Source organism: Meleagris gallopavo, chromosome 1, assembly GCF_905368555.1.
Source record: "Meleagris gallopavo chromosome 1, MGAL_WU_HG_1.1, whole genome shotgun sequence".
NCBI lineage: Eukaryota > Metazoa > Chordata > Aves > Galliformes > Phasianidae > Meleagris > Meleagris gallopavo.
Window position 1 is genome coordinate 184,107,801 of NC_139404.1, and position 25,859 is coordinate 184,133,659.

Sequence of the window (25,859 nt, forward strand, 5' to 3'; positions counted from 1 at the left end):
CAGAGCTATAAGAAAGAAGGGGACAGACTCTTTAGCAGGGTCTGTGGTAACAGAACAAGGGGAAATGGTTTCAAGATCAAATAGGGTAGATTTAGGTTAGATATAAGGAAAAAATCTTTTGCAGTGAGGGTGGTGAGGCACTAGAACAGGCTGCTAAGAGATGTGGTTGATGCCACATCCCTGGAGAATTTCAAGGCAAGGCCCTGGGCAACCTGACCCAGGTGTGGATGCCTCCATTCATTGCAGGGGAGTTGGACTACATGGCCCTCACAGGACTCTTCCAACTCTAAGGATTCTATGATTCCAAGTTCAGAATCCTGGTACTAGGACGGGGGTTGGATTTCTTATCGGTACAGCAAAATACCCTGGTCTTCAAGAAGCAGTGTGTGCTTTGAGGATATAGACCATTTCTCAAGTTTAGGTCCTATATTAATACCAGATCTTATAATGCATCACAGTTTATGATTTCTTCTTGTCAGAACATTCACAAAATGCTAGAAGTGGCTTCATAAAATCTGAATTGCCTGGTTTCACGATAAAGTGGTGCAAGACTGCTATTCACTTGATTAAATAACGTGAATGTCCGCACTTTTGTTGAACACTTCTGGGTCTATTAGAAAAATTCTTTCAAACTATTAAGCCAGAACCATATTAAACACTTGAAATGGAATTCATCTCCTCTAACTTTAGGGCATGATTCATCTGACTGATTTTAGACATTCGGGAAGAGATTTATCACATCATTAAAAAAACTTCATTCTTTCCACTGTCTGGAAATGGGGCCTGGAGTGACCAGCTCACGTGTATATATATACCCACATTTGTCAAAATGATTTCAATCAAGTCTTCTCCCATAAACATATTAATGGAACCTCCATTTGTAAGATTGTAACATGGAATTGCACTATAGCAAAGCAGCCACAAGAAAACCTACTTATTTCCTGCATCTTTGTCTTAACACAAAAGAATTACCTTGCCACATGAAGAAGTAAAGAATTGATATAGATTTCTGCTTCTGAAAAATGAGAATGTCACGAGAACTATTTATTATATATATTTACTCTGGTCCTCCTGTCTTTGCTTCCCACAAACACTGACAGATGTTTTCATACCTTATGTCATGTGATGGGGGATTGGCAATTGCACAGCCCCTGTAGCTACACTGAAATCCCCGTTTGTTATAATATTTTTCATATAAACACAAGCAGAAGAGCCAGAAATCTAAGGAGACAGTCTGTTACTGGAAAAAAATTATAGTTCAATTTTATTGATTTTAAAGGCTTAGATTGATACCCCTGAACTTTCGAACTTACCCTTCCAGAACGGAGCTGCTGATCCTCACAAGTTCACACACTGCCTACTTTACAGTCTCCCTGCATTTTTATGTTAGATAACTCTGTTTGCTCACAAAGGTAATCTAGGTAAGCTATGCACAGCTGGCACGCATAAATTGTGCATATCTATGACATCTGCCAGTGGGAAAATCTCTCCAAGTATGATACATATTTCAAGAATGAGTGAATTAGCTCAAACTCAAGCTTCTCTGGGTTATAATTGAATCAGACCACTGAAAACATATGGAATATTTTTAATGGGTTTGTCATATTTCAAGCTATTAATATTTACTGGACTGGATCATTAAACTATCCTAGTAACAAAGAAATTATAATGCTTTTATTATATTGATAATACCTTGCTAATGTGTTCTTGTAAAAGGAAGCACAATAAGTGCATTCCATTATTCTGTGGTCTTTTTCTTGCTTTGCCACATTTATGTCCATGTACAAAGGATCAAAAGAAGCATTTGGGTTTTTCTGACTCTTTCACTGGGCCTACTCTTCACAAAAGTAGTGCCATACCCAAGTTCTCTAATTAATATATCCTCAGAAGTCTGTGTTAACCTCCTAAGTGACAAAACACAGTATGTGTCTGTATTTATCTAAAGAGCAAGGCACTTCTTGTGGCTCCTTTGATTAAAAAAATTAAAGTGCATAAAGTATTAACTAATGTGGAGAAGGCCAAATCATGTTTGTTTTTTTTTTTTTTTAAACTTCCTAACAAGGTCTCTTATCTCTGTACAAGTAACAAGCACCAAGGCTTTCATCTGCCTAGTGAGCTATGCGTTTAGATCAGCAGCTCTGGACACGTTTTTGTTGGACTCGAGGTGCACTAGGCCACCCCAAAGCATCTGTATCACCTATGGGAAATGGGGACAGAGTGGCTTCAGCTCTGTGGGACCCTCCAGCCTCCCAGCTGGACCAGGGAACGTCTGCACCAATGGCTCTCAACTGCAGGCTTCATGGCCAGGATAGATGGTCCCAAGGCTATGGACCACAGGTGGTAATTTTGGCAGCCTGAAATATTTTTTGAGGATAGATTGGTACATAACAGAAAAAAATGGGAAACTGCTGCCCCAGCTGATTTTCTGTGCTTTCAGTGCAAGTGTGCTGAGCAGAGAGAAAGGAGAGAGCTGCTGGATCAGAACCATACCGCTTTGTAAAGCCAATTTTGGGAGCTAGACTAACAGATTACGAGGCACATCTACTCACTACTAGTTTCTGAAGGGAATATACATCATTATTGACTTTAATAAGTAGTGAAATGAAATTATACACAGTGCAAATCCTGGCTGCCAGAAAAACAATTTCTGACACAGAGAGGGCCATAGCCATCCCTATGGAGATGAGGATTTGTGATTTCTGGGTACATAAACGAGACAAAGCAGTGAGTTAGAGAATATAAAAAGTGTTTTGCAGACAATGCTGTTGCACTGGCTCCAGGACTCGGCTTGGGGATATTGCAGCATTGTCCCTTTCCAACCTGTGAAAATCCCTTTTTATTTCAGAGCCTTTCATGTGTAACAAAAAGACAAGTACTGTTATAATAGAAATATCTGTTCAGAACATAGAATGCTATTACTTAAAAACTGACCAAAAAGCCTGCTCTTGAATGTACATGAAAACAGCACAGACGGAGAATTCTTACATTTTTACAGAACTGAACTCCTATGGCATTATTATTCATGTGCTGCAGGACACAATGATTTCTGGTTCAGCTTTATGGATTATGGCCTGTTTTCATTCCCACTGAAGTTGATGGTATGACACGAAGGCCTGCTGACTGCTGCAGGGACGAAGGCTGGTCACTGAGACACAGCTACTGAATTCCTGTGTGGTTGTATGTGCATGTATGTCTGCATGTGTGCTTAAGATGAGTGAGACTTGGACGTATTGATTTTACAGCAACTTTTTTCTCTGCTCTTAAATGAAGTGGAATGAGGAGCAAATAGCTTGGCAAACAAAAGAAACAGAACTATTATTATAACTGCCTGAAGTGTTATTCTCCTAGCACAGAGCCACATGGAAGACTGGCTGCCAAGTCTGTTTGTCATATATACCCCATGAAATCGCTGATAAAATGTGAGGCAGCCATCAGGATGTGAAATGTGAGGCAGAAATCAGGACAAAACCCCACTGTAGCACTAAGTATCAGGAATAGTGCTTGGTATCAGTTACAAAATAAAATGTTTCATCGTTTTTCCACTCCTCTCTGTAAATATGGACTGTGCCTTGCACCTGTGTTGTTTAGGTCATGGGTCCTTTCCTTGGGGATTCCAGTGCAACACCGCAGACCAGGTGGCTCTGCCATGACCACGTGCCTGGTTTATTCCAGTGTTGGTTAAGTTCTTTACTATGAGAGTGGTGAGGTGCTGGAACAGGCTGCCCAGAGGGGTAGTAAGTGCCCTGTCCCTGGAGGTGTTCAAGGCCAGATTGGATGGGGCCCTGGGCAGCCTCGTCTAGTATTAAATGTGGAGGTTGGTAGCCCTGCCTGTGGCAGAGGGGTTGGAGATTCATGATCTTTGAGGTCCCTTCCAACCCAAGTTTTACTGCGATTCTTTGATTCTCTGGTGGAATGGTGGTGAACTGAGTGGGAAACCACAGAGCTCCTGCTCCTCTCCTTTCTCCTCCCCTTCCTCTCCCTCCCTTGGAAGTTTGTTGATGGCTCGGAGCCTCCAGGAAAGCAGTCTTTGTCACACAAGGCCAAAGTTCACCAACTTCCATTTACATCAGTAAACACGAACAATTCTTCCTTAGCCTGAGAAATACATCAGCCAGTCGTGCTTTAACAGGCTGAATGGAAATGCCCCTTCTAATCTGCATCAGCAGCATAAAACCGATTCTATTGCATAATGTGTGGGGATGGGGGGGGGAGCAGTACTCACCATTGCACATGCAGCGCACATTCCGGTAAAAGCGAGGGCACACAAAACTAATTCTTGCCGTGCTGTAGGTCATCAGGGAATGGGAATCAATAGATAGACTTTGTTCACAGTGTTGTTCCTGACAATCCAGTCCAGAGCAATTCTTCTCCAAGATAGCAGAAATACGAATCACATTTTCCAAGTGTCTCCTGGCATTGGTAAGCTTCTGAATCAAAAAGGCAGGCTTATAGAAACCACCGCTGTGCATCTGAACTGCAAATAGCATGTCGAGTTGATTGCTGCCTGCCACTGGCTGAATGCTGATGATGTGCAGGCTGTCTTGTTTCTGAGACAGCACTGCGTTCCGCAAGGTGCGCCTGAAGCCGTGCATGTGAAGGCCCACAAAGTCTTCTGGGGAAACGTTCTCGAAGCGGATGGTGACGGTGTTCTGCAGCATTTCCTGAAGTAATTGCTCAACGTGGACCACAACATCGATGGGGACCTGGAAGCGGCCATCACTGACAGACACATTGAGGATGTACTTGCCGTTATCGAGTCCTCCTAGGGCAATGATCTTCCCATCGTGGTTGTTAACCTTGAACAAACTTTTCTGCTCTGATTTTAGCGTGTAAGTGAGGACATCATACACATCCTGATCTGTGGCGTGAATTTTTCCAATGACTCCACCTGGAAAATCATCTTCCATGGTGACAATGAAAATCTCCAGTGGAATGGCAGTTGGCTTGTGGATGCTTTCTTCGATAACCCTCACCTGAATGTAGGTGTGGGAAACCTGCTGAGGCTTCCCAGAGTCTTTTGCCTAATATAATTAAAACAACAAAATATATATATATATATATATATATATATATATAATGCAGCTGACAAGCAAAACTTTTTGCTACATGTATTCTAGACTTCTTGCTCTATGAATTTCACAGCAACAATAATTCTGAAGACCTCTCAAAAGAACTTCCCAAACGCATTTGCAAAATATATACGTAAAGAAATGTGTCATCCTTTTTTAGCAGTGAAACTTAAAAACTCTTTAGGGAAGCACAGATATCTTATCTAAGTGAATTGCAGAGAGAAATGTGTCAGCACTATGTCTCATTACTCAGTGTGAAAAGTTCCCAGAATCCCACAGCTATCACTCGTCCCCTTCACAGCAGTGCCATATGAATGTGGTATATTCTACATCAAGTAGAGTTTGAGCTCTCTTCTACCCTGGAAAATAGGCTGCTGCAGCACAGTGCAATATGCAATACCAGCAGCAGTTTCTGTGTTGCTTGTCATGCTCTGAAGTGCCTCAGACCTTGCTAAGCCTATGTGGATGCAAGGGAGTTGAGAGTTTTCCTCAAGCACTCTGTGTGACTTTCTCTGAAGCATTCAAGAATCATGCTTGAAAATAAATAAAATTTATCAGCCTCCAAAAGTGAAATAGGGTGCTTGTGCTGTTACTAACGATGAAATACGAGAGAAGCACTACACTTGGATAGATGACTGCATGACCCAGAGCCCATATGATAGCATCTGCACTTTTTTATAGAGAGTAAAGAGCAAGTATGACAAAAAATCCAAGGCTATCTTGACAGAAAAGTCTGCAAACTTGAATCAGTGCTCTTTCCTGTAGTAAGGAAAATGCTGCATTGAAGTCAGTATAAAGATATACTACTGCACACATTCACTTTCTTCAGAGAAGAACATATAACCGAAAAATCACAGATGTAGCACACGTTGAAAGATGTTTGCATTTGGATATGGGGAGAAAATTTACTAACTAAAGAAAAATAAGAGGCAGGATGGCAGTACCAATATGGAATTACTGGGAAAGGATTAGTAACTCTGAGACTCTCCACACATCATGGCTCCTACCAGGGCATTATAGAGAATTTTAGAAAATATTTTACACGCATGTGCACAGATACACATACATGCAGAGATTATTCCACATTCCACTTTCAACTTTAACACTACTTTTTTAATAAACACAACACAGAGGAGGAATCTGATGGTGGAAAGGGGGAAGCAGCACTGTGGTATATATAAATGGAAAGAAAAAAATTCTATGCTCTATACACAACAGAAAACTGCAAAATATGTTTTCACTGAAGGAATCCCTAAAGAAAATAATACTGAGAGGAATTAGGCTTTTAATCCAACTGCATGGTTTTGTGAATGTTTTGGTGCATCTCCGTGATTGCGGCTAATGCTTCATTTATATGACATACTTGGATGTACGTAGCTGAGGATGCTGCTTGAATTTAATTCCAATTTTGGTTATATCGGAAGTTTGGCTAGTAAATAGTCCTGAAAGCAGATATTTTTGGATGACAACATAGTAGGAATGAAAAATGATTTTATTTTTGTTTTCCTATGAATCTCAAAAAATAAGATTGCAAGAATATTAAATGGCTGAACTGCTGATTGACATTAGAACTTGTATTTTTGAATTGTAACTCCGTGAGATTGTTATTGCTACAAATATCATTAAAAGTAGGTGTAAAAGAACAGTTAGGCTCTAATCAGATTAACCCCAGCACAGCATGTTGAGAAAGGCTGTATTTTCAGACTTAGATTGTAGGACCACATTCCATTTCAATGGAATTGCACGGACTTGCATACTTACTGAGCTGTACTACGTTTTCCTACACAAGCCTGAGAAATGGGCAAATTATTCCTGGATTTATAGCTACTCTGGTTAAAAAGTTCCTCAACAATTACTCTGGAGCTAAGTTTGAGTTGGACTTCTATTCCATGTCTTCCTTTTACACTCCCTAAGAGCTAAGCTGACCTTGGAAATGTGATTTCATGAATTCTTGGTTGGCTTCCAAAAATTTTTGATTAAATTTATGACTTAAAAGGAGAAGTGATTTTCCTTCCTAGAACAATATTTTGCTGTCACTCGTTCTGTGGTATATTTATATGTACATAATGCATTTTTGCTTATTTTCTTCTCTTAGCTACAGAAAAAAAAGATGAAAATCTTAAATCATAACAGCTGTTGCTCAGAAAATCCATTTTATGCGGAGAAGATTGGAAAGGTGGCTGGTTACCTATTTATATTTACATGAAATTGGGTTTAAGGACATCAAAGGAAATATACAATATTGTGCACATGTAAAACGGAATGCATGGTATTTGCTCACAGACTAAAGTCAATTAAAACCAACTCAGACAGCAACATACACATGATATGACACTATGAATTTTTTCTTTCTGTGCAGATGCAAAAAATGAAGGCATACCTGCACGCAGAGCACATATTCGGTTGCAACCATGTGTTTGAAGATAACTGCAGATCTCAAGACACCGTTAGGGTCCAGTGTAAACTCCTCCTCTTCATTGCCAGTGAGGATGGTGAAGGTAAAAGGAGGGCCATTGTGAAAAGAGTCTTTGTCTGTCACTACCAGCTGCAAAATGCTTGTGCCCACTGGTTTATTTTCCTTTACACGTATACACAGCGTATAAAGAAAAGGGTTAAAATGATACATCTCATCACAATGATAAAATACCACGTTTTGCTATCAAGAATATACAAGTAAAAGCTTTTTGGCCAAGATGTCATTCCACTGTAGCATTGCTTTGGCATCGTTTGCACCCCAAGAACCAGTACCAGGAGCCTGTCTGGCCAGGACTGCCTAACCACTAGGACTCACATCCCAAGCAAGGCATGGACAAATGCGAGCTCATCCCAGCTCAGAATTTTTGAGGCTAGAGAACATCTCCTGGTGCAACATGGATATAGAGTAAAATGTGTGATGGATGCTGAAGTTAAGGAGTCTCAGTATACAGAATCTGAGCAAACAGCTAGAAAAGAAGTGTTTATACTTTCTTTTGAATAAGATCATTTGATATATCTTTGGCAGATAAATCATCAAAAGCTGCTTAACTGAAACCAAATGCTTTTGTATTTTAAAAGTCAGAGAATTTTTTGATATGCAAGATAAACTTACTTGAATTACAGCTGTATAATTAGCTGGAGTAAACACAGGGCTGTTATCGTTCACATCGGAAATGTCCACGTTGACCGTCACAGATGAAGACAGAGGAGGGGTTCCACTGTCTCTTGCCTGAATAACCAATGAATAACCAGATATCTGCAAAAAGGTGAAAATATTAAATCATCATGAAAGCGGTCCTAAATTTTAACTTGTGTTCTTTACATCCAATATGCCATCAACCATATTCTAAGGAAAGCTGTCTGGCCTCATTACCTTTCCTGCCCTTTTTATAACATCCTGTTTACTGCCAAAAATGTGTCCTAAACTCTGGTTTATAAGGCTATCAATAAACCTAACAGCTTCAAAAGACAAAAGACGAATTATGAATAATATCCAAGCTCAACCTAGGTCAACTGGGGTATGCAAACTAATTTTATTTATTTATAATTAATTTCCAGGATAAGGTATTGAGTACTTAGGAGAGGAAGCCTCAATTTGACACACACTGTTTCGGATAGTGAAGGAGTCCCTCCAATAAAGTTGGGCAGTTAGATTAAGCATACTGGAAAACATTTGAGATCACTATGAACAACATATTCCCTGTAGCAAAAGGGTATTATCTACAGTACAGCAGACGATAAGGGATTTTTTGAGTCTTCTTGTTTGCAACAGCCACAGACAGCTCAGCATGGTGTGGGTAGCTCAGTGCATCCCACCGGCTGTGGCACCCACAGACCCTCTAGGCACATATGGGCACGTGCATAAAGTGTGAGCGTGTGTGACAATTTGGAAAAGATCTGTCTATGTGCATCTTATGGATGACAGTGTGATTTCACAAAGTGCATCCTTATGTTGGCCTCCTTATGTCTTATGACTGTCTTTTACTCTATAGAGCTCTCGGATCCCCAGGGAGAGCTGCTGATATGTCTGCCCATGAAGCTTTCAGCACAGGGGGAATAAAAGATGAACCACATGTCAGATAAAACACCAGGAAGGGGTAAAACATGGCCCCACAGAGTGAAATGAAGAAAAACGAATGGAGCTTTTTAGGATGGGAGGAAAAGGGACACAGAAGTAAAAGCATCTGGGATAGAAGAGAGGAAGGCAGGCTAAGTGTATGAAACAAGGTGGCTCTTCTGAGCTATGGGACCAAGTTGAAGAAAAGGAAAGATTCTTAGGTGGGTTACGGGATCAAAGAAGTGTGTGATTTGGTGGGGATGTACTGATAGTGTCAGGAGGAAGAATCCTTAACCATGGAGGATCAAGAAACTGAGGCTGAGCATTGATCCCTTTTTTTTTTTCACTTTCAAGCTTTAATTTTTACTGCTAGAAATCAGAGGTTTCATGGAATCTTTCTCAAATTTTGTGTGAGTTTGTTTTCATTTCCACAGATCCAAAAAGGTAAATGAAAGCAGTCATGGTTTCTACATGATTAGAGCTCTGGAAATGAGCTTCCTTATACCACTAAAACCTGGGCATCAGCACTGCCTTTGTGGATCTACAGGAGATGAGGAATCATGTATCATTTCCACTGAAGAGAACATTTCCATTTGTGTCTAGGAAATGTGCAAAGGAAGCAAAGGAAAAGACAACACTACAGCTTACTTTATCTGAAGGAAACTTAGGAGAATGCAGATCTAGGAGCTGGCCTTAAATACACAATGACAGTGAAGGTAAAAGCATGTGTCTGAAAGCAGATGTATATATCTCAGCTAAATCAAATGGAGACACTAAATAAAATCATATTAATCAATTAAGTCTACACCATGTAAGAAATACAGCAAATTTGTCACATGTATAGCCTATTACTTCCTTGTTCTGCGGGACAAGGAAGGTCCTTCTGCCGCCAATCACTAGCAATTTAATCCTGCCTGTGTGATAATACAGAAAGGATATTTGCCTGTTTTAAGCAGTAGCTCTGCTTCCAGCAGGGAGCTTTTCCAGCTGAATCCATTTGCTGGGGACAGCAATCAGCTTTCCCAGCTTTGCAAATGCATTGCATGAGAGAAGGATCCTTGGGTCTTGCATGTGTTGCAGGACTTCTGAAGTCATGCAGCACATTCCTGCCCTGCTCGTAACACAGGCAACTGTATTTGTTTGTTTCTTTTTCTCCAAAAGCTGCTAATTGCTAGCTATAGCAAAATGGTGATAAATCACCCTGAATCTAGGGAGCAAACAAAGCAGCAGAATCAGATTAATGAAGCACTCTTTCTCTTTTGGTACAGCCTGGCTACTCCATAACATCAGTTCCCTTGTGACATGTTTTGCAGAGTGCTAATTAATGGCTGAAGTCTCAGCTCTGTACTTGGTGCCACAATTCACAGTTTGCCATGGTCCCTCTGTTGCATACAATGCTGCAAGCTTGTGCTTGCAGGCACAGGAGAGAGGAGGTAGCTCATTAATGCAACAGCAGCTGCCACAGGAAAAATCCAGAGTTGCTTCTTTCCCCAGTCTGGCCTCAGTAGTTGTATTGGTGCAGAGTGAGAATGCTACCAGGGTAGCTGGCCTGGAAATATGACTGGGGAAAAGTCTGAAGTGGGAAAAGGGGGAAGAATATTAGAAAGAGCTGTTGGAGTATCTTAGGCTGATTGCTGCAGAGTGAAAAGCAGCTACTTCACAACTGGCTAGTAGCAGAGTTGAAATTAACACACATCTGTAAGCCATTGTAAGTCAAGAAATCTCACATCTTACCCTTTCTCTATCCAATTTCTTTTTAACCTTCACAAGTCCTGAACCAGGATCGACTGAAAATTCATTGTCTTGATCACCACTCACTATGGAAAAATGAATTTGGCCATTGGAAGGACTGTCCAGATCTTCCGCTATCAACTTTTTTGAGAGAAAAGTGAAAATTAGCAAAACAAATGTTAAACCATCAGTATGCTCCATTAATCACTCAACACCCCACAGAGTAAGCCTTCATATTCTATCAGGCTAGTCACATCTCAGCTGCGCATCACTTGGCTGCTCTTCATATGAGGCTCTCCTTGGATCTTTTCAAAATTCTAGCCTTAAAACACATAAAATATTTTAACCTTATTATTTTATATAAGAAACAGAATATAATATAAATATTATGTATTTCCCTGAAAAGTTGAATTTTGTCTTTCCAGAAAAACCTACTTATTTCAAGCTGACTCCCGAGATACAATGTCTTAAACATAGCATTGCTCTTTGACAGCATATTGGAGGAATTCAAAAAATCATTTTGGTAATACTATGTATTTCTTTCCTGGGGAAAACTGGCAGCTGCCTGGAAAGCCATAGCAGACACACAGTATTGGCTAGAGAACAGTTTGGTTTATTCAAGACGCATAATTTATCATTATTAATAAGTGTAGCAGTATCTTATTAAATGCAACAGAGGTCCTCACCCTGCCTAATCACGGCACATGGCCTCACTCACCATTATAACGGAATCACCAATTGCAGCATCTTCACTGATGACTGCACTGTAGACCACCTGGCTGAATTTTGGTGCATTGTCGTTGACATCCGTCACGTTGACGTTCACAGTCGTAACAGCACTCAGGGCTGGAGTACCTCCATCTTTTGCTTCCACAACTAAGTAGAAATCCTTACACGATTCATAATCCAAAGATTCAGAAATGGAAATGGCTCCTTTGAAGGAAGGGAGGTAATGTCAACACTGAGTGAAAAGGAAATGCAGCTGCAGATTAAGGGATTTCACTGCAGCAAATAGTACAGCAGGCTATTTATCACCTCAGCACAAAATATGTTGTTCTAAACTTCACACTGCTTAGTCCAATAAAAATATTTGGTCAGTTTTCTATTACTGTCATTTAATTAAAGAGAGATGACAATTGCACTTGGGTTGCCTCTACAGAAAGACACAAAGCTATTAATGGTTTCTCACAGAAATAACTGTGGAAATAACACTGCTACAAACAGAGATGCGAAGGCCACATCCATTCATTTGCCTGGGCTCATGTACAGAGCCTGTGGGAGAACCAGATGCCAACTCTGGAAATCGACACTGACAAATCAACAGAAATTCACTCCTACGTAATTAACTTCTCATGAATTAAATACTAACAAATGGGATATGAATACCTTTGAGAAATTAGTTTTCTATCATCTACGTGACTAAGCAGGGGCTTCCAGAGTAAACTAGGTTTAAAACTTTTTGGTTCTTGCATCACATAATAAAAATTAAGATTATTTGCAACTTGACTCACTCTCTCTCAGATCTCTTCTACAACAGAAATAGTTTTTATGCACATTCTCTACTTGTCTCACATGTACCTATAACCTTATCAAGGAAAGGCGAGTTGGTTGCACACAGATTACCAGTGATGTCTTGAAGGAGGTGATACTGGACATGGCAGGAAAGGCTTAAAAGCAAATCCCTAACCTTGGCAAGGCAAATCCTCTTTAGCATGAACTCATCAAGAGCAGGGATGACTGGGGCTTAGAGGTCATACAGTCCAACTGTTGCTCAGCACAGGTCACTTAAACACAATCTTTCTTGAAACTACTCACTTCTAATGTCCTTAAAAAACCTCTAGACACATTACTTTCCTATCCTTAGGAAATGTATTTGTGTACTTAATAATTACTACAGCAAGGAATTTCTTCTTGTCATTTAACTGAAATAATCCAAATGCAATTTAAGCTAATTCAAAACTTCTCTCATGAGTAGACACAAAGAATAGTTTATTCCCCCCTCTTCACAGGTACTTTACAAGCTTGAATATTATCAGCATGTCTTCTTTTTTTAGTTTAAATAGCCTCAATTCCTTCAGTCTTTCCTCCTAAGCCTCATTTTGTAGACCTCAGATCATTCTGCTTAATCTTGCCTCGGCTCTCTCCAAATGAATCCTACCTTTCAGCATGACTTGCTGAAAGCAGGAGCCCTGAAGAGAAGCTTCCAAGTGGCTAGCAGGGAGTCCCCACTGATAAATGCTGTGATGAGCATTATTTCTCAAGCCCTGATCAGGCATGCTATATCAGCACCCGGCTGTCTGGAGCTCAGCTCCTGCCTCTAAACCAATAATAATGGAACTGTCACACATTAATGAATAATAAATAGTTTTTTTTTTTCTTTTTCTTCCCTGTGTGATTAAGCTTCATTACGAATTTTTATTGATTTATCTCCTTGGCTTCATTGTCAAATGCAAAGTTAAGTATTGCTGTCTAGGCATATTTATGTTTAAATTTTGTTAGTACTAATCAACATTATGAAGATTGAAGACAACATACAATTATGTTATTTTAGGTCCTTTACATGTGAGGCAGTGGCCTTCACAAGGAGTGGAGAAAGATTTTTGCACACGGTAGTATAAATGACACAATGCATCATTCTGAGATTTTCCAGGTTACTGGTTATTACAGCTGCACTCAAACAAGTATTAACTTCAGTTTTCAAAACCAAGACTGTTCTGCTCTGAAGCTTTGGTGGCAGATTTGTACCGTCATTCTGAATGCTAGAAGAACAAGGGAATCCACTGCAGGAAACACAGAAGATTCATAGCTTACTATCTTTGTAGATTAAAACCAAGCAAAGCAGAAGTTCCCTGCAGCCCAGTAGAGGCCCAAGACGGAGCAGGCTGTCCCACTGCAGCCCATGGGCAGTATGTGGAGCAAATCTCCATGTGCAGCCATAGAGGAGCCCATGGTGCAGCAGTGGATGTGCCCATTACATCTACATTGACTTCAGTGGACATACTAATGGAGAAAGGCATTTTCCACTCAAGTCAAGGCAGCTGAATGGTGCCATAGTTTAGACCAAACTTCAAAATAACATTTGTTTTACTCTGTGCAACAAGGCTGACAAGCTCTGAGTCTCTCTTCTTGGAACTTATGTGGTCCAAATGTTTTCCCCAGAGCATTCACATTTTTTCGGAAACTTTCATTTAGTATGACAAGTAAGAACTAATTTACAAACCTGTTTTCGAGTTAATGTTGAACTTCCCCTTCTCGTTCCCAGATCTGATGAGATAGGTAATCTCAGCATTAGTGCCAATGTCCTGGCTTGTAGCAAAAACAGAGAGGACTTCAGTGCCAGGTGAAGTGTCTTCAGGTACTGTAACAAGATAATCTCTCCTTTCAAACACAGGGGGATTGTCATTAATATCTAGCACTGTAATGGTCACAGTAGCAAATGAGGACAAGGTCAGCACAATACTCTGATCTGAGGCCTTTACACTGATGTTATAGGAAGACTGAAGCTCTCTATCAAGTGGATGCTCCAAAATAATGATTCCTGATGACCGGTCAACTGAGAAGTAACCATCTGCAGAGTCTGCGAGGGAATAGGTAACTTTTCTGTTCACACCTGAAAGAGAAGCAGATGTGAAAATGATAAAGTGAATTTTAAAAAAGAGATGCAAACCAACTCTCCTCTTTTCACCTAATAGAAACTCTAAGCAAAATCTGCAACTGCACTCATCATTTCTGACTGATGGGAGCACATGGAGGTAAGAGCACTGAAAGGAACAGAACTGGTGAAGGTCTGGGAGACTAGGACATGCTATTCTCACATGTCAGATCCCCATGGATAATTGAGTTCCCTCTCTCATTATGATAACTTTTAGAAAGATTCTTTTGCAGAATTGCTGTGGAATGGAACTTGAAAGCAGAATCCATGTATAGATCCTGCCCAGAAAAGCTTACAATTGAATGGAAAACTCTCAGTGCACATCTCGAAGGAATAGAAATGTACTTAAGGAAAAATAAACCCATAAAAATACATCAGGTGGCACAGAATGTACTTGCTCCCAGTGCACCTTGTTTCTTCTGTTGAGAAGCAAAATAAAATCATAATACAATAACTTAGACAAAAGCTTCATCAAACAACTCCTGCAAGAACATGGACATCTTACAAAGGGAAGTATCCTCCTTCACTTTGAGAGCAAAAATTGAACTGTACAAAGCTCTCTCATGTTTTCAAATCCTGCTTGTATTTCCCAATATATATCACCTATCCACCTAGCTGCTGACTATGCAGATCTATGCTAAAGCTGTTAACAATGAGGGCTGAGGGGAAGTTACTAACTTGGTTGTTTGCTGCACTACAGAGGGATAGTCATTTCAAATCTAATTAAATGTGAATACAGTTGAAAACTCACTCAAGTTCCCTTGATGCTCCTTGACTTAGTGCTTTGGTCCTGGGTGCTGTGCTAAGATATATCAACACAAAGATCCACTAAATTGGAGTTTCTATGTTTTTAACATCTCTCAGATGAGCATTTGCAGTCCTTTTTGCTGGAGAACAGACTTTACAAGCCTGACATTAATCAGATGAACAAGAGCTACCAATCCCTTCTAGGCATATTTTGTTAATTTAAAATTTGTGACAGTATTATCCTGCTTTCCAGCAGGAAAGCATTGCAGAAATGACTGATCAAAAGCAGCACAAATCACATTTGTTTTCTGCTTGACGTAGCAGGAGTAGAGCATCCACACGAGGGGGAGCTGGGAGTCTCTTTTCTTCAGCCATGCTCACATAAAAGATAGAGCAACTCTAAAGTTCCAGACCCTAATGGGATAGCACTGCGAGTTAACATTTGACCTCATCAGGGAATAAAGTTTTTATGCAGTGCTTGAGACACCACATCTATTTCAAATGTCTTTAAAATAAAGAAAAGTTTAAATGTCAATATTGTAATGAACCAATTGTTTGTTTGTATTAATCACATAACAACCTCTCCATTCAATACTGCATAACAAAAGGAAAAAGCACAGAAAAGCCCTTCTTCAGCAGAACATGCAAGGCAGACAAGGAAGTTGTTCCTGTCTTACACACAAGGTACAGACTGCAGCCCAGGAGTTAGAGACTCTACTGTGTGTTGAAGCACCTAGACTCTGAACAGCTTACAGCCTGCTGGAAACCATGCTCTGCTTTCCAATTAGCCTCTTAAATGTGTTCAAAGACTCTGTTACCTGATGGTCAACTAAAGGGACCAGACTGAAGGAATAAAACCTTCTGGAAATGTTTAAAAGGTCTGAATGGCTGGAGATATGTCTACATTTCTGGTAAGATCTCCTGCCTGAAATCCTCCCCTAACTTCCACAAGACCAGAACAGTTAATGAGCTATTAATTAGATATCTGGGTATGTTGAAAAACCAGAGGAACACTGAACCTATACAGAAATTTCAACAGTAAAGCTCCTTAGTATTCTGTACTGGGATCTCCTGATATCTGCCAGTCTCTGTATAGAATTGCATACATCCCTGAAACTGAGACCTTAACTAACATGTTTCATGCCTATGTGTCTGTGACTGCATGAGAGATGGAGCTTGGTCTGGGCTTGCTCTGACACAAAGACCCTGCTGGAAACTCACCACAGCATATGTGAGCATAGCAGAATCAGAAAGCCTGCTGCTTAGTAGAAAAAAAATGGCCTACCCATGATTTGTGTCTTAAACACCTCAAAACTGCAGCCAGATCTTGCATGGGTTAAGCATGGAGAGAGAAATTCTGGTGCATAACACACTACATGGGGTGCCTTCACATACAAGTGGTAACTCTACTGACTGCAATACAGTTAGACCACACTCCTGTATTGCCTCGAGGTAATGACAGTTAAATAATACAATATGAATAGTGTCTATTGATAAGTGATTGCTTTTGATCCCACAAAAGATCCCACATTATGGTGTAGTGATTGCTATCTCTTAAAGAAGGAATTTTTAGGCAGAAATGGAAAGAGTTACTTCTTGAAGGCGAGTGTTCTTCCTTTCTTGCAAAATAAGAGAGGAATACAGAAGTTCCAGGAGTGTAGGTTATTGCATACCAACCTATTCACATTAATAGGCTGATGATCAAAACTGTCTTATTTTGCCCACAGGACCTGGAATAAAGTCTCTTACAAGTGAAACTGCTATTTTAAGCACAGAGAGACAGAAGATTAGGGCAGAGGATATATGCTGGGACACTCACAGATTCGATTCCCTTACAGTTTCCAGCCTGAACACAGAAGCAGAACACATGGAGAAATAAAGATCTCAGCTTCTTGCTACCCTTCTATAGTGCTTTATGGGGAAATCAGTTTAACATTTGTTTTTTGGAAGGACAAATAATTCAACAAAAAGCTGCAGCAAAAACAGCACTGAAGGAAGTGCTGTGTTACATCAATAGTGTTCTCCCCTCATCTTCTCGGTACATGACAGGAAAGAGAACAAGCAGGAGACGAAAAGGTGAAGTAGGGAGTTATTTCTACTCAAGTCCAAAATACTGGAGTGCTTGGGGCTGCCATCCGCAAAGAAAGAAGTCTCCACCAGTTTGTGGCAGTGGCAGCCCTGCAACGGAGATGATGGTAGGCCCTGTAATACAGCAGATTTTATGTGGAAAGGAAACAACTGCTCAAGCACCATGGTTCCTAGATTGGTAAGGAAAGCAATCCTCTGAGATGGATTGCCCACAGCTGTTGGGGGATTCATGTCTGCAAACTGTGTTTTGTCTATTCACTTATTTACTTATACTTCTCAGATTTCTAAGGTGCCAATCACAACCATAAGCTACATGAACATGAAAAGCTTTGCATGAATTATTGTTCCTCTAAGAGGATTGTAGTATATTTTTTAAATAAAGGTATAAGCTAGCACATTTTATATTTAGACCTGTATTAGCATATGATAGAAGACTGCACTTTGCCAAATCTCTGGTGTGAAAAGTTTGTATAACAAACAGCCATCTAGTACCTCAAATGCCATCCTTCACTATCCTTCACTTTTTTTTTTATTTCTGTACAAAGGAGCATGTACTGAATGTCACAATGACATCTATGTCATTACTACTTCAAATAACACCAGGGAAATAACATACATTTCTTTATAATTAAGGAATATTAAAATTCTCCTTGTGTACGTCAATTGAAAATGGTGGAGGTACAACACAGAATGGACCAAGCATTAATATAACAGACACAATTCCCAAATGACAGTGAGATTCTGCAGTGAGCATTACCTGCTGACTATATCACATGCAAATTTAAATTTATTTAAATTTACAGATATTAAAGACCTTACACAGTGTGTTTCTCCCCTCTGTTTGAATCTGCCACCTGGACTCATTATTTAATGTATTTCCCCAAGTATAGTTAGCCCACTCATTCTTGTTAATCTGTGGAAAGCAGTACTTAACTTTGTCTTCTGCTCATTTTTATTTTGAAAACCTTGGGAAAAAAAAAAAGGCAAGCATTAAAAATAATCAATCAAAAAGTAAAATGGTAAAGTGTCCAGAAAAAGAGACGTAAAACAGTTTTTGCTTATCAATTTCAGATACTTGATTAGTGTGCTGCCTCTTTCCTTTGTCATGGTGTGATAATGCTAACACTGGCATCTTTGGTGTTTGGTGATTAACCAAATGTTAACTACACCATCAATTACTGCTAGTTAAAAGTTCACAACTTCATTAACAGCAAACAAGACAGAAAACAAATACAAAACCAGATTTTATAATTTCTACTCCATCATGTTGAGATGAAAGAGAGAGGTCTTGCTAGAATTACCTTGCTGAACTGTAGAAAAATATATAGCCCTATACAGTATGATATTTCAAGTGATTTTTAGAACTTAAGCAGAAAAACTGGCCAAGTTTAATCCATAACACTGCTACCAAGGCATGCTTTCATTGTGTTGTCCCTTCTCTCTGGAGAAACAATAGCCTTAACTCCAGAACACCTTTACTCACATAAGCGCTTTGACATAGAACCATGGGATTGATCAAGGCCACAGAAGACACAGACGAAAAGACCAGCCCCTTACTGAAGGAAAATACTGGACAGAAATGTCAAGCAGAAGATTTCAGTATATAGTATCTTCCACTGGCCCATTTTCTTGCTCATTGAGGTTGAGTGTTTTCTTTGGTAGGAAGGCAAGGTATGGATGGATGGCTCACTCTCCCTTTCTTTTCTAGCTGGGATTTACATAGCCCATGGTGTTGGCATTGTATGAGTTGCTTCCACCAGTGATTGGGAGTGCTTGATTATTTCGTGGATAAGTTGAAGATTTTCTGAAGTGCAGGGAGGCTATGCAGGAATCACAGGTGTAAATACCATTTGTATACATTTACTTTGTAGACTCACTGGCTGCATTAACACTGAATCTGTCAATACTGGGCAACACTGCTATGCTAGAATAGGGGTCTGTTGTAAGGGAATGTGTATATATATATATATATAATATATATAAAAAAACCCATATATATATATATATGTATGTATGTATGTATGTATGTATGTATGTTTCCGTGTATGTATGTTTCAGTGACCCAATTTAAATACAGGTCTAGTTCTCTGCTTCCATATTGTTAACAGCATGTTGGAAATCTCAAAAATGAAATGGCAGAGTATAAGGACGGCAGGAATCATACAAGATCATCTCATTTATCCCTGAACAAAGAAAGAAGGCATTAGATTTACCACTGAAGACAGGAGTGTTCTTTGATTAGGAACTTGTATAACCTCGTTGGATATCACACCACAGTGTCTCTCTTTCTTTACAACTATTACGTTCTTACTTTCTGCTAAGAAAAATAATGAAAGATGAGGTAAAGCTAGAACAAAAGTTGATATTCTTCACCAGTGCTACTTGACTCATATCTGATGCTTGCTACACTTTATCATCTTAACTCTGTTTTTCCATGGTACCCTCTTTCAACTATTTTAATACTGCCCATTAGCACATATTTTCCAGGCCCGTGATCAAGCTCCAGGTAGCCCATATCTCTCTAGAAGTAGTGTTTCTGAAACCAGACACAACCTTTCAAATCAGGATTTTCCACCTCTAAGTTAAACATAAAAGATTACTTCTTTGCTTTCCAACATTACTGTTGTTTATCCAGCTGATTAAACTGTTTGCCTTATCATACCACAGTGGCAGTGTAAGCATACATTAACCTTGTGATTTGCTATAATACACCTGCTTCTCTGCAGGTCTGCTGCCCAGTCAGTCATTACCAAGGCAATAATGGTACCCTTGGTTATTCTTACCTAAACACAGGACTTCACATTTATCTCATGACTTGCATTGTATTTTTCCATACCACTCTTCCACCTGTTAAATCCACCAACTATGACTTAGACACTGTCCAGGGTACTTACAGCCCCATTCTGATTTCTGATATCTAACACAAACCTTATGCCTACTTGTTCATTCAGGAATGAAAATAAGAATACTGCACTTAGTACCTTTCTCAACTTATTCCTCCAGTGTAAGAGCTCTTATATAACAAACTTGTCTGATAACAACTTCATGTAGACCATGCTTCTCCCAGTTTTCTTGTAAAAATGTCATGTGGAATAGTGTCAAAAGCCTCACTATGTCCAGGCTATATTATTCACGTTTCCTTCCTTTCCATCTCTTTCTCTTAGTAAGTTACAGAAGGATATATGAATGGTTTTGTCTTCTGCTTGCTGAACAGAGACTAGCTCTGAGTAATTTCAATATGCAAGCTGGGTGCTTAGGTTCCCCTGATGATCTATGTGAAGTTTTAAAAATCTGGCCCTTTGAACAATTCAACAATAGGGCCATACAGACTGACTGCTAACAGGATTAGGTCTCCTAAGCATCAAGACATGGGAAGCAAAACATGGAATATGAAGTAGGGCTTATTTAGGCAGAAACTGAAGTTTCTATCATAATCCCCAAACACCTTGTTTGTTTACTTCCAAACACTAAAGAAGTGTTAACTCCACTGAATCTATTATTTTTATTTGTCAGTTTTTCAGGGGCCCAAAGTGCATTTCTAGAAGTGCTTTTGATTTTATCAAAAAGCAAAAGTTAGTTTTTCTCCTTAACCGCTCTCTGGGTAAAGTTGGGCATGTAGATATCCTCAGGACTGGCTAGCCCACACTAAAAGTTTTGGGTTCTTTGTATAATGCAAGAATAACTAAAACTTTATGTTTGTTGTGTTTCACTTTACCTGAGATCGTGGGTTTTGACCTCAAATTCTCCTTGTAAGAAAATTCTAATGGTTGGGATACCTCATAGGAAGGAGGAGCAGTAGGGTACATTGCTACAGGCTATTACTTTTCCCTGAATAAGCGCTGGGGAATGGAACCCAGAACCCAGTCACTCGTCAAGCTACAGAACAATGCTCACTCATGTTTATCTGATTCCTGAATCCTATTTCAAAACAATTTCAGTGATAGTGGAAAGTACCCCCTACTTCAACTGTAACCTGTGTCTGTATAACCACTAACTTATGCAATGTTGTTTTGAATATCTGTAGAAAGAGGAATCAATAATTCAAGTTTTACATATCCTGCATTAGTGTACTAACCCCTGACTATTTTATACGGCAGTGAGGAAAAGATGAGAGTTAAGATATAGGAAGCTTCATGTAAATTTAAAAAAAAAAAAAGAAACACCCTTGTAATATTTTTATAAACACTCAGAAAACATCCAGAAATATCATCTAGTTAAAGCTGGCTTCACTGCCGAAACTATCTACCTACCAGATGGGTTTTAGCAACTCTTCAGTTCTATTTCTGTGTTATTCTTCTTATGTATGTTTCAGTCCTCATTTTCTTCTTTTTCAGATCTTGACTGCCTCAAAATTTTCTAGATTCATTTTAAGGGACCTGCCTAACATAAACAAACCATACATGAAGCAGAAGTTTGCTGTATGTGGCTTTGCCAGCAAATGTCAAAATCAATGTCTCCTTCATTATTTTCAAGTGTTACTTGCCATTGTGCATAATACAGAAAATTCAGTATGAATCAGGTTGTGGCCACCTTGTACTCCCCTCTGGCACCTCTGCAATCTTACCATAACTCTTCACCAGGCCTAGCTGTGTGGACCAACAGGCTAGTTCCCCTAATTCCTTCAAGAGGTGGTATCGCTGAAATTTTGACTCATTGATTACATGTGCATGCTGCTGGAAGCAGTCAATCAGTGAACCACCTAATGGAGCAATTTCTTCTTATGCTGTGCTCACCAGCACTTTGATGCCACTTTTTGCAGGCAAGTGTTTTGTTTGATAAACCCCAGATTGCTGTGTCTCTTAGTCATTACTTTGACAAGTATTTCATTTTTATTCTTTTAATTGATTCTTCAGCTTTCTTGTTGACCCAAGGAGAGTACGAGAAAAAATGGAAGATAAAACTTTCTTGCCTCACCACTCTCTTGGGAATAGATACACTTCAGACTGGACTGAAGTTTAAAGGAGAGTTTATATTACCATTCTTCCCTAGAAAAGACATTTCTTATTTCCTGACCACCTGCTTTATGAATGTACATGGTAAGGGATTGTATTTTATTTTTTGACAAAACTAGTCTTTATTGAAACATCAAAACTCACTGGGGTCAAACACTGCTGGGAAAAGTTTTGTCAGGAATTTCTTTCAAATCCAAGGTAAAGCTTTCCACCATGAGGAGAAAACAAATGACACTCCTTCCCCCAGCTCACCCAATTTCCCTCAGCTCAGCGGGCAGTTTGCTCCCCTGCATTTCATGGAGGAGGTCAGGGTTAGAAAGCTGAGGTCTCACAGCGTGAGTCCAAATGGATTCCACAGAAGGGCTGAGTCCCCTCTGCCACAGTCTTTGCGTGAAGACCTGAATAATTAGTTTCCCCAGAGCCAGCTTGATTAGAGACTTGATTGATTAAAACTCCACATTAAAGGCACTAATCAGAGGACCACTGAATCTGTCTCACAGATCTCGGCCCAAATAGTCTTTAACTATACACAACTCTTAAAAAAAAACAGACAAACTCAACTACAATTGACTTACATAACCTGGCTGCATAAACTTATCTATGGGAGTCTCAACAGCCACAAATCTTATCCTGGCTCCCTGAATTAGGATTTCAACACCCATTTTCTCCCTCACGTCCTAAGCACTGCAGCTTCAAAGGCTGTCTGTTTCTGACCATTTGTGAAAAAAGGCAAAAAAAAAAACAACCCACATAACTGCTTTTCCTTACTCTATTAAAAAGATATGGTAACTTTTGCTTTTGGCTTAACCTCTCTTCCTTTCTTTAAACCTGCTGAGTCCCTTGACATGTGTGCTACATCTGAAGGCCTTCAGGACATGGACAACATGGACCCAACTGTCATGGTCGCTGTACTCAGGTCCTTGATGTGAATTCTCAGTTGTCCAAACATAAAATTTTGCCCAGAAAGCACTGCCATCTTTTTGCTGCCTGCAAGTACCACAATCTGCTTTAGTCACAGCCCACAGAGAAATATCCACGGCCACAAAAAAGAAAGAAGAGCTTCAGCAGCACAGCTTTAGGCTGAAGGGAGGCCTGATGGTGGCTGCAGCTCCTCACAGGGAGTGGAGAGCAGCGCTGAGCTCTGCTTTGTGTGATAGCAACAGGGCCAGAGGGAATGGCATGGAGCTTTGTCAGGGAAGGGGCAGCTGGGGGTGAGGAAAAGGGTCTGCACTGGAGGGTGTTGGGCATGGAACAGCCTGCCCAGGGCAGTGGGCACAGCCCCGAACTGCTGGAGTTCAAGGAGCATTTGGACAGTACTCTCAGACATTAGGTTTGAATGTTGAGTGGCGCTGTGTGGAACCAGAATTTGGACTCAATGACCCATGTGAGTCCATTCCAACATGGGATGTTCTGTGATTCTATGAAATCCTCACCTCATATCAGGCTACAACACTGTATGTATACATAAAACATGCATGAGACTACGAATAACTACGAAGCTGCAGCTCAGATAGCAAACTGGGCTCCAGGTTTAGTTCTTTTTGTGCCCTAATTTGAACAAAATTGAGTAATTTGGCACTTTGATTTGAAGACAGTGGGAGGTGGAAAATCCACCTGATCGCTGTGAACTCTTCTAACAAACTGTAAAATTAACATTTGTCCTTCCTTTCTTAGTTTGCACACATGCAGACCCTGTGGTGGTGAGCTAGTAGGAATAATTATCTCCTGCATATATTAAGATTTTCCAATAGAATGAAGATGGAAGAAAGAACTGCTTTATAACAATGTCTGTAACATTTTTTTTAGCAAAGGGATGTGTGTATATTCTCTCTCCTCCAAGCAATCATTAAAGATACCTAGCTACATGGAGGAGTTATGTGAAACAAACTTTTATGCCTCTGAGTTAAATGCTTAATAGCTCAACTCATTTCCTTTACTGAGTATTGTGAAGAAAAATCATATCTCTCCTTCAGTGCATCTAGCTGGTACAGGTTGTTCCTAACCATGTAACCAAATTACAAATATATATACATAAAGAATGTTCCTGTACGGAAGACTCCCAGAATATTATGAGTTCAGGAGTTTCAAGAGACATCAAAGGCATACAGCAGATACAACGCTATTCACCCTTTATCTACAAATTGCTTTAATTATCCAGCAGTGTCTGACAACAGTATTTTCAGTTTTACATTAAATTATTTTTAGTGACTTCTCTCAAGTTTTATCTCAACAGCCTCTTTGCCCATATTCCTACCTTTAGAGTACCTAGTTCTTCAAATCCCAATGCAGAAGAATGGAAAAATTTTTAGACCTTTTATAAAACAAATGTTCTTAATGCCAAAAATTGATTACTATGATAATTCTAGGCTTCACTCGTTTTCAGGAAAACTCTGCATAAAACTCTATAGGAATTTCATAGTTCATCAAGAATATCAATAATACATTTTTTCTCTGTGTCAGGTACATTACACTACTCAAATTTATTCATTATGTAGCAGCAGGAAATCGGTGATTTTAGTATTAGATTTAAATTTTAGTATGGACTAATAGAACAGTAATTAATATAAAGTCCTATTTTAGAGACTATAGTCACTTTCATACGATCCTGTTTGATTTCAGGTCTAATCATTAAACTCCATACCCCCTTCTCATTTATCACATACATCCCTCCCTTTAACTTGTTTCAGAAAGGAGATGTAGCAATTAGCTCATGTTTTTTTCATAGCTAACCATCTTATTATGTAAAGTTGGTGCTAACAAGAACTTTTATTGACAACTTTCAATTTTAATCCCCTGTGTCTCCCCGCTCCTTGAAAGTCATCTCACCTATGAGAAAAATGGTAATTAAGACAACACTGGAAAACAACAACACTTGGTGTTCAGACTGTTCAGTAGTTTACTACCAGTAATTGGCTCTTCACTGCAGGATGGTGTCATAAATTTTAATTGTGATTTTTCAACCAAGCGTATAATGCAGCTCTTCATAGATACTTTAATGAATGCTTGCTGCTCCTTTACTGATTGCTGTATATTTACACTACTAACATTAGTAACAGAGAGTTCCAGCATGAACTTAAAAAACAATATTTAAACTTAATTTTTTATCACTCAATGCAGGGCCTGCTTTTTATGTGAGGTTTTTACAAAGTGCCTCCAAAACCACAAGAAGAAAAAGATAAACTATGGGATTTATTTATTCCAGGTGAAGTGAATGAGCTCAAAATAAAATATGATGTTTAGCAGGTTTAACCACCGTGCTACGCAAAATAAATAAAATCTTCAAATATTTATAATTGGGCCTGAATTTCAGTGTTAAGTTCCCCATGTTATAAACTATTCCACTCGAAAAGAATCTATGGTTCAACAGCCAGAACATTTACAACATACAATCACAATGTACAACAATAGTTTTATGCTAAGGTAACCAGCTGGAACAAATGGGAGTTATAGCAATATAAAACTTTAGCAAAGCTGTGATTAAACACATATAGGTCCCTATGGCATGTAACTATAGTAGTTGCATAAGTAAAGACATAAAGGTTCAAAACCAGAACTCAAGAAAGGAGGTGAGGCCAGGGGAGAAAGAA

General features: G+C 39.4%; 1 protein-coding gene across 9 annotated transcripts in view; it reads right to left on the bottom strand.

Annotated features, from left to right (window-relative positions):
- FAT3 (FAT atypical cadherin 3) overlaps nt 1–25,859 on the bottom strand; it is a 451,950-nt gene that overhangs the window by 39,519 nt on the left and 386,572 nt on the right. For all 9 annotated transcript variants that reach the window (XM_085216394.1, XM_085216393.1, XM_085216390.1 and 6 more), the window contains 6 exons: nt 14,054–14,443; nt 11,552–11,766; nt 10,837–10,974; nt 8,158–8,301; nt 7,450–7,647; nt 4,223–5,021 (listed from right to left, as the gene is read on the bottom strand). In XM_085216394.1, coding sequence (XP_085072520.1) covers nt 4,223–5,021; nt 7,450–7,647; nt 8,158–8,301; nt 10,837–10,974; nt 11,552–11,766; nt 14,054–14,443 — 1,884 coding nt within the window. The remainder of the gene's footprint in view (nt 1–4,222; nt 5,022–7,449; nt 7,648–8,157; nt 8,302–10,836; nt 10,975–11,551; nt 11,767–14,053; nt 14,444–25,859) is intronic.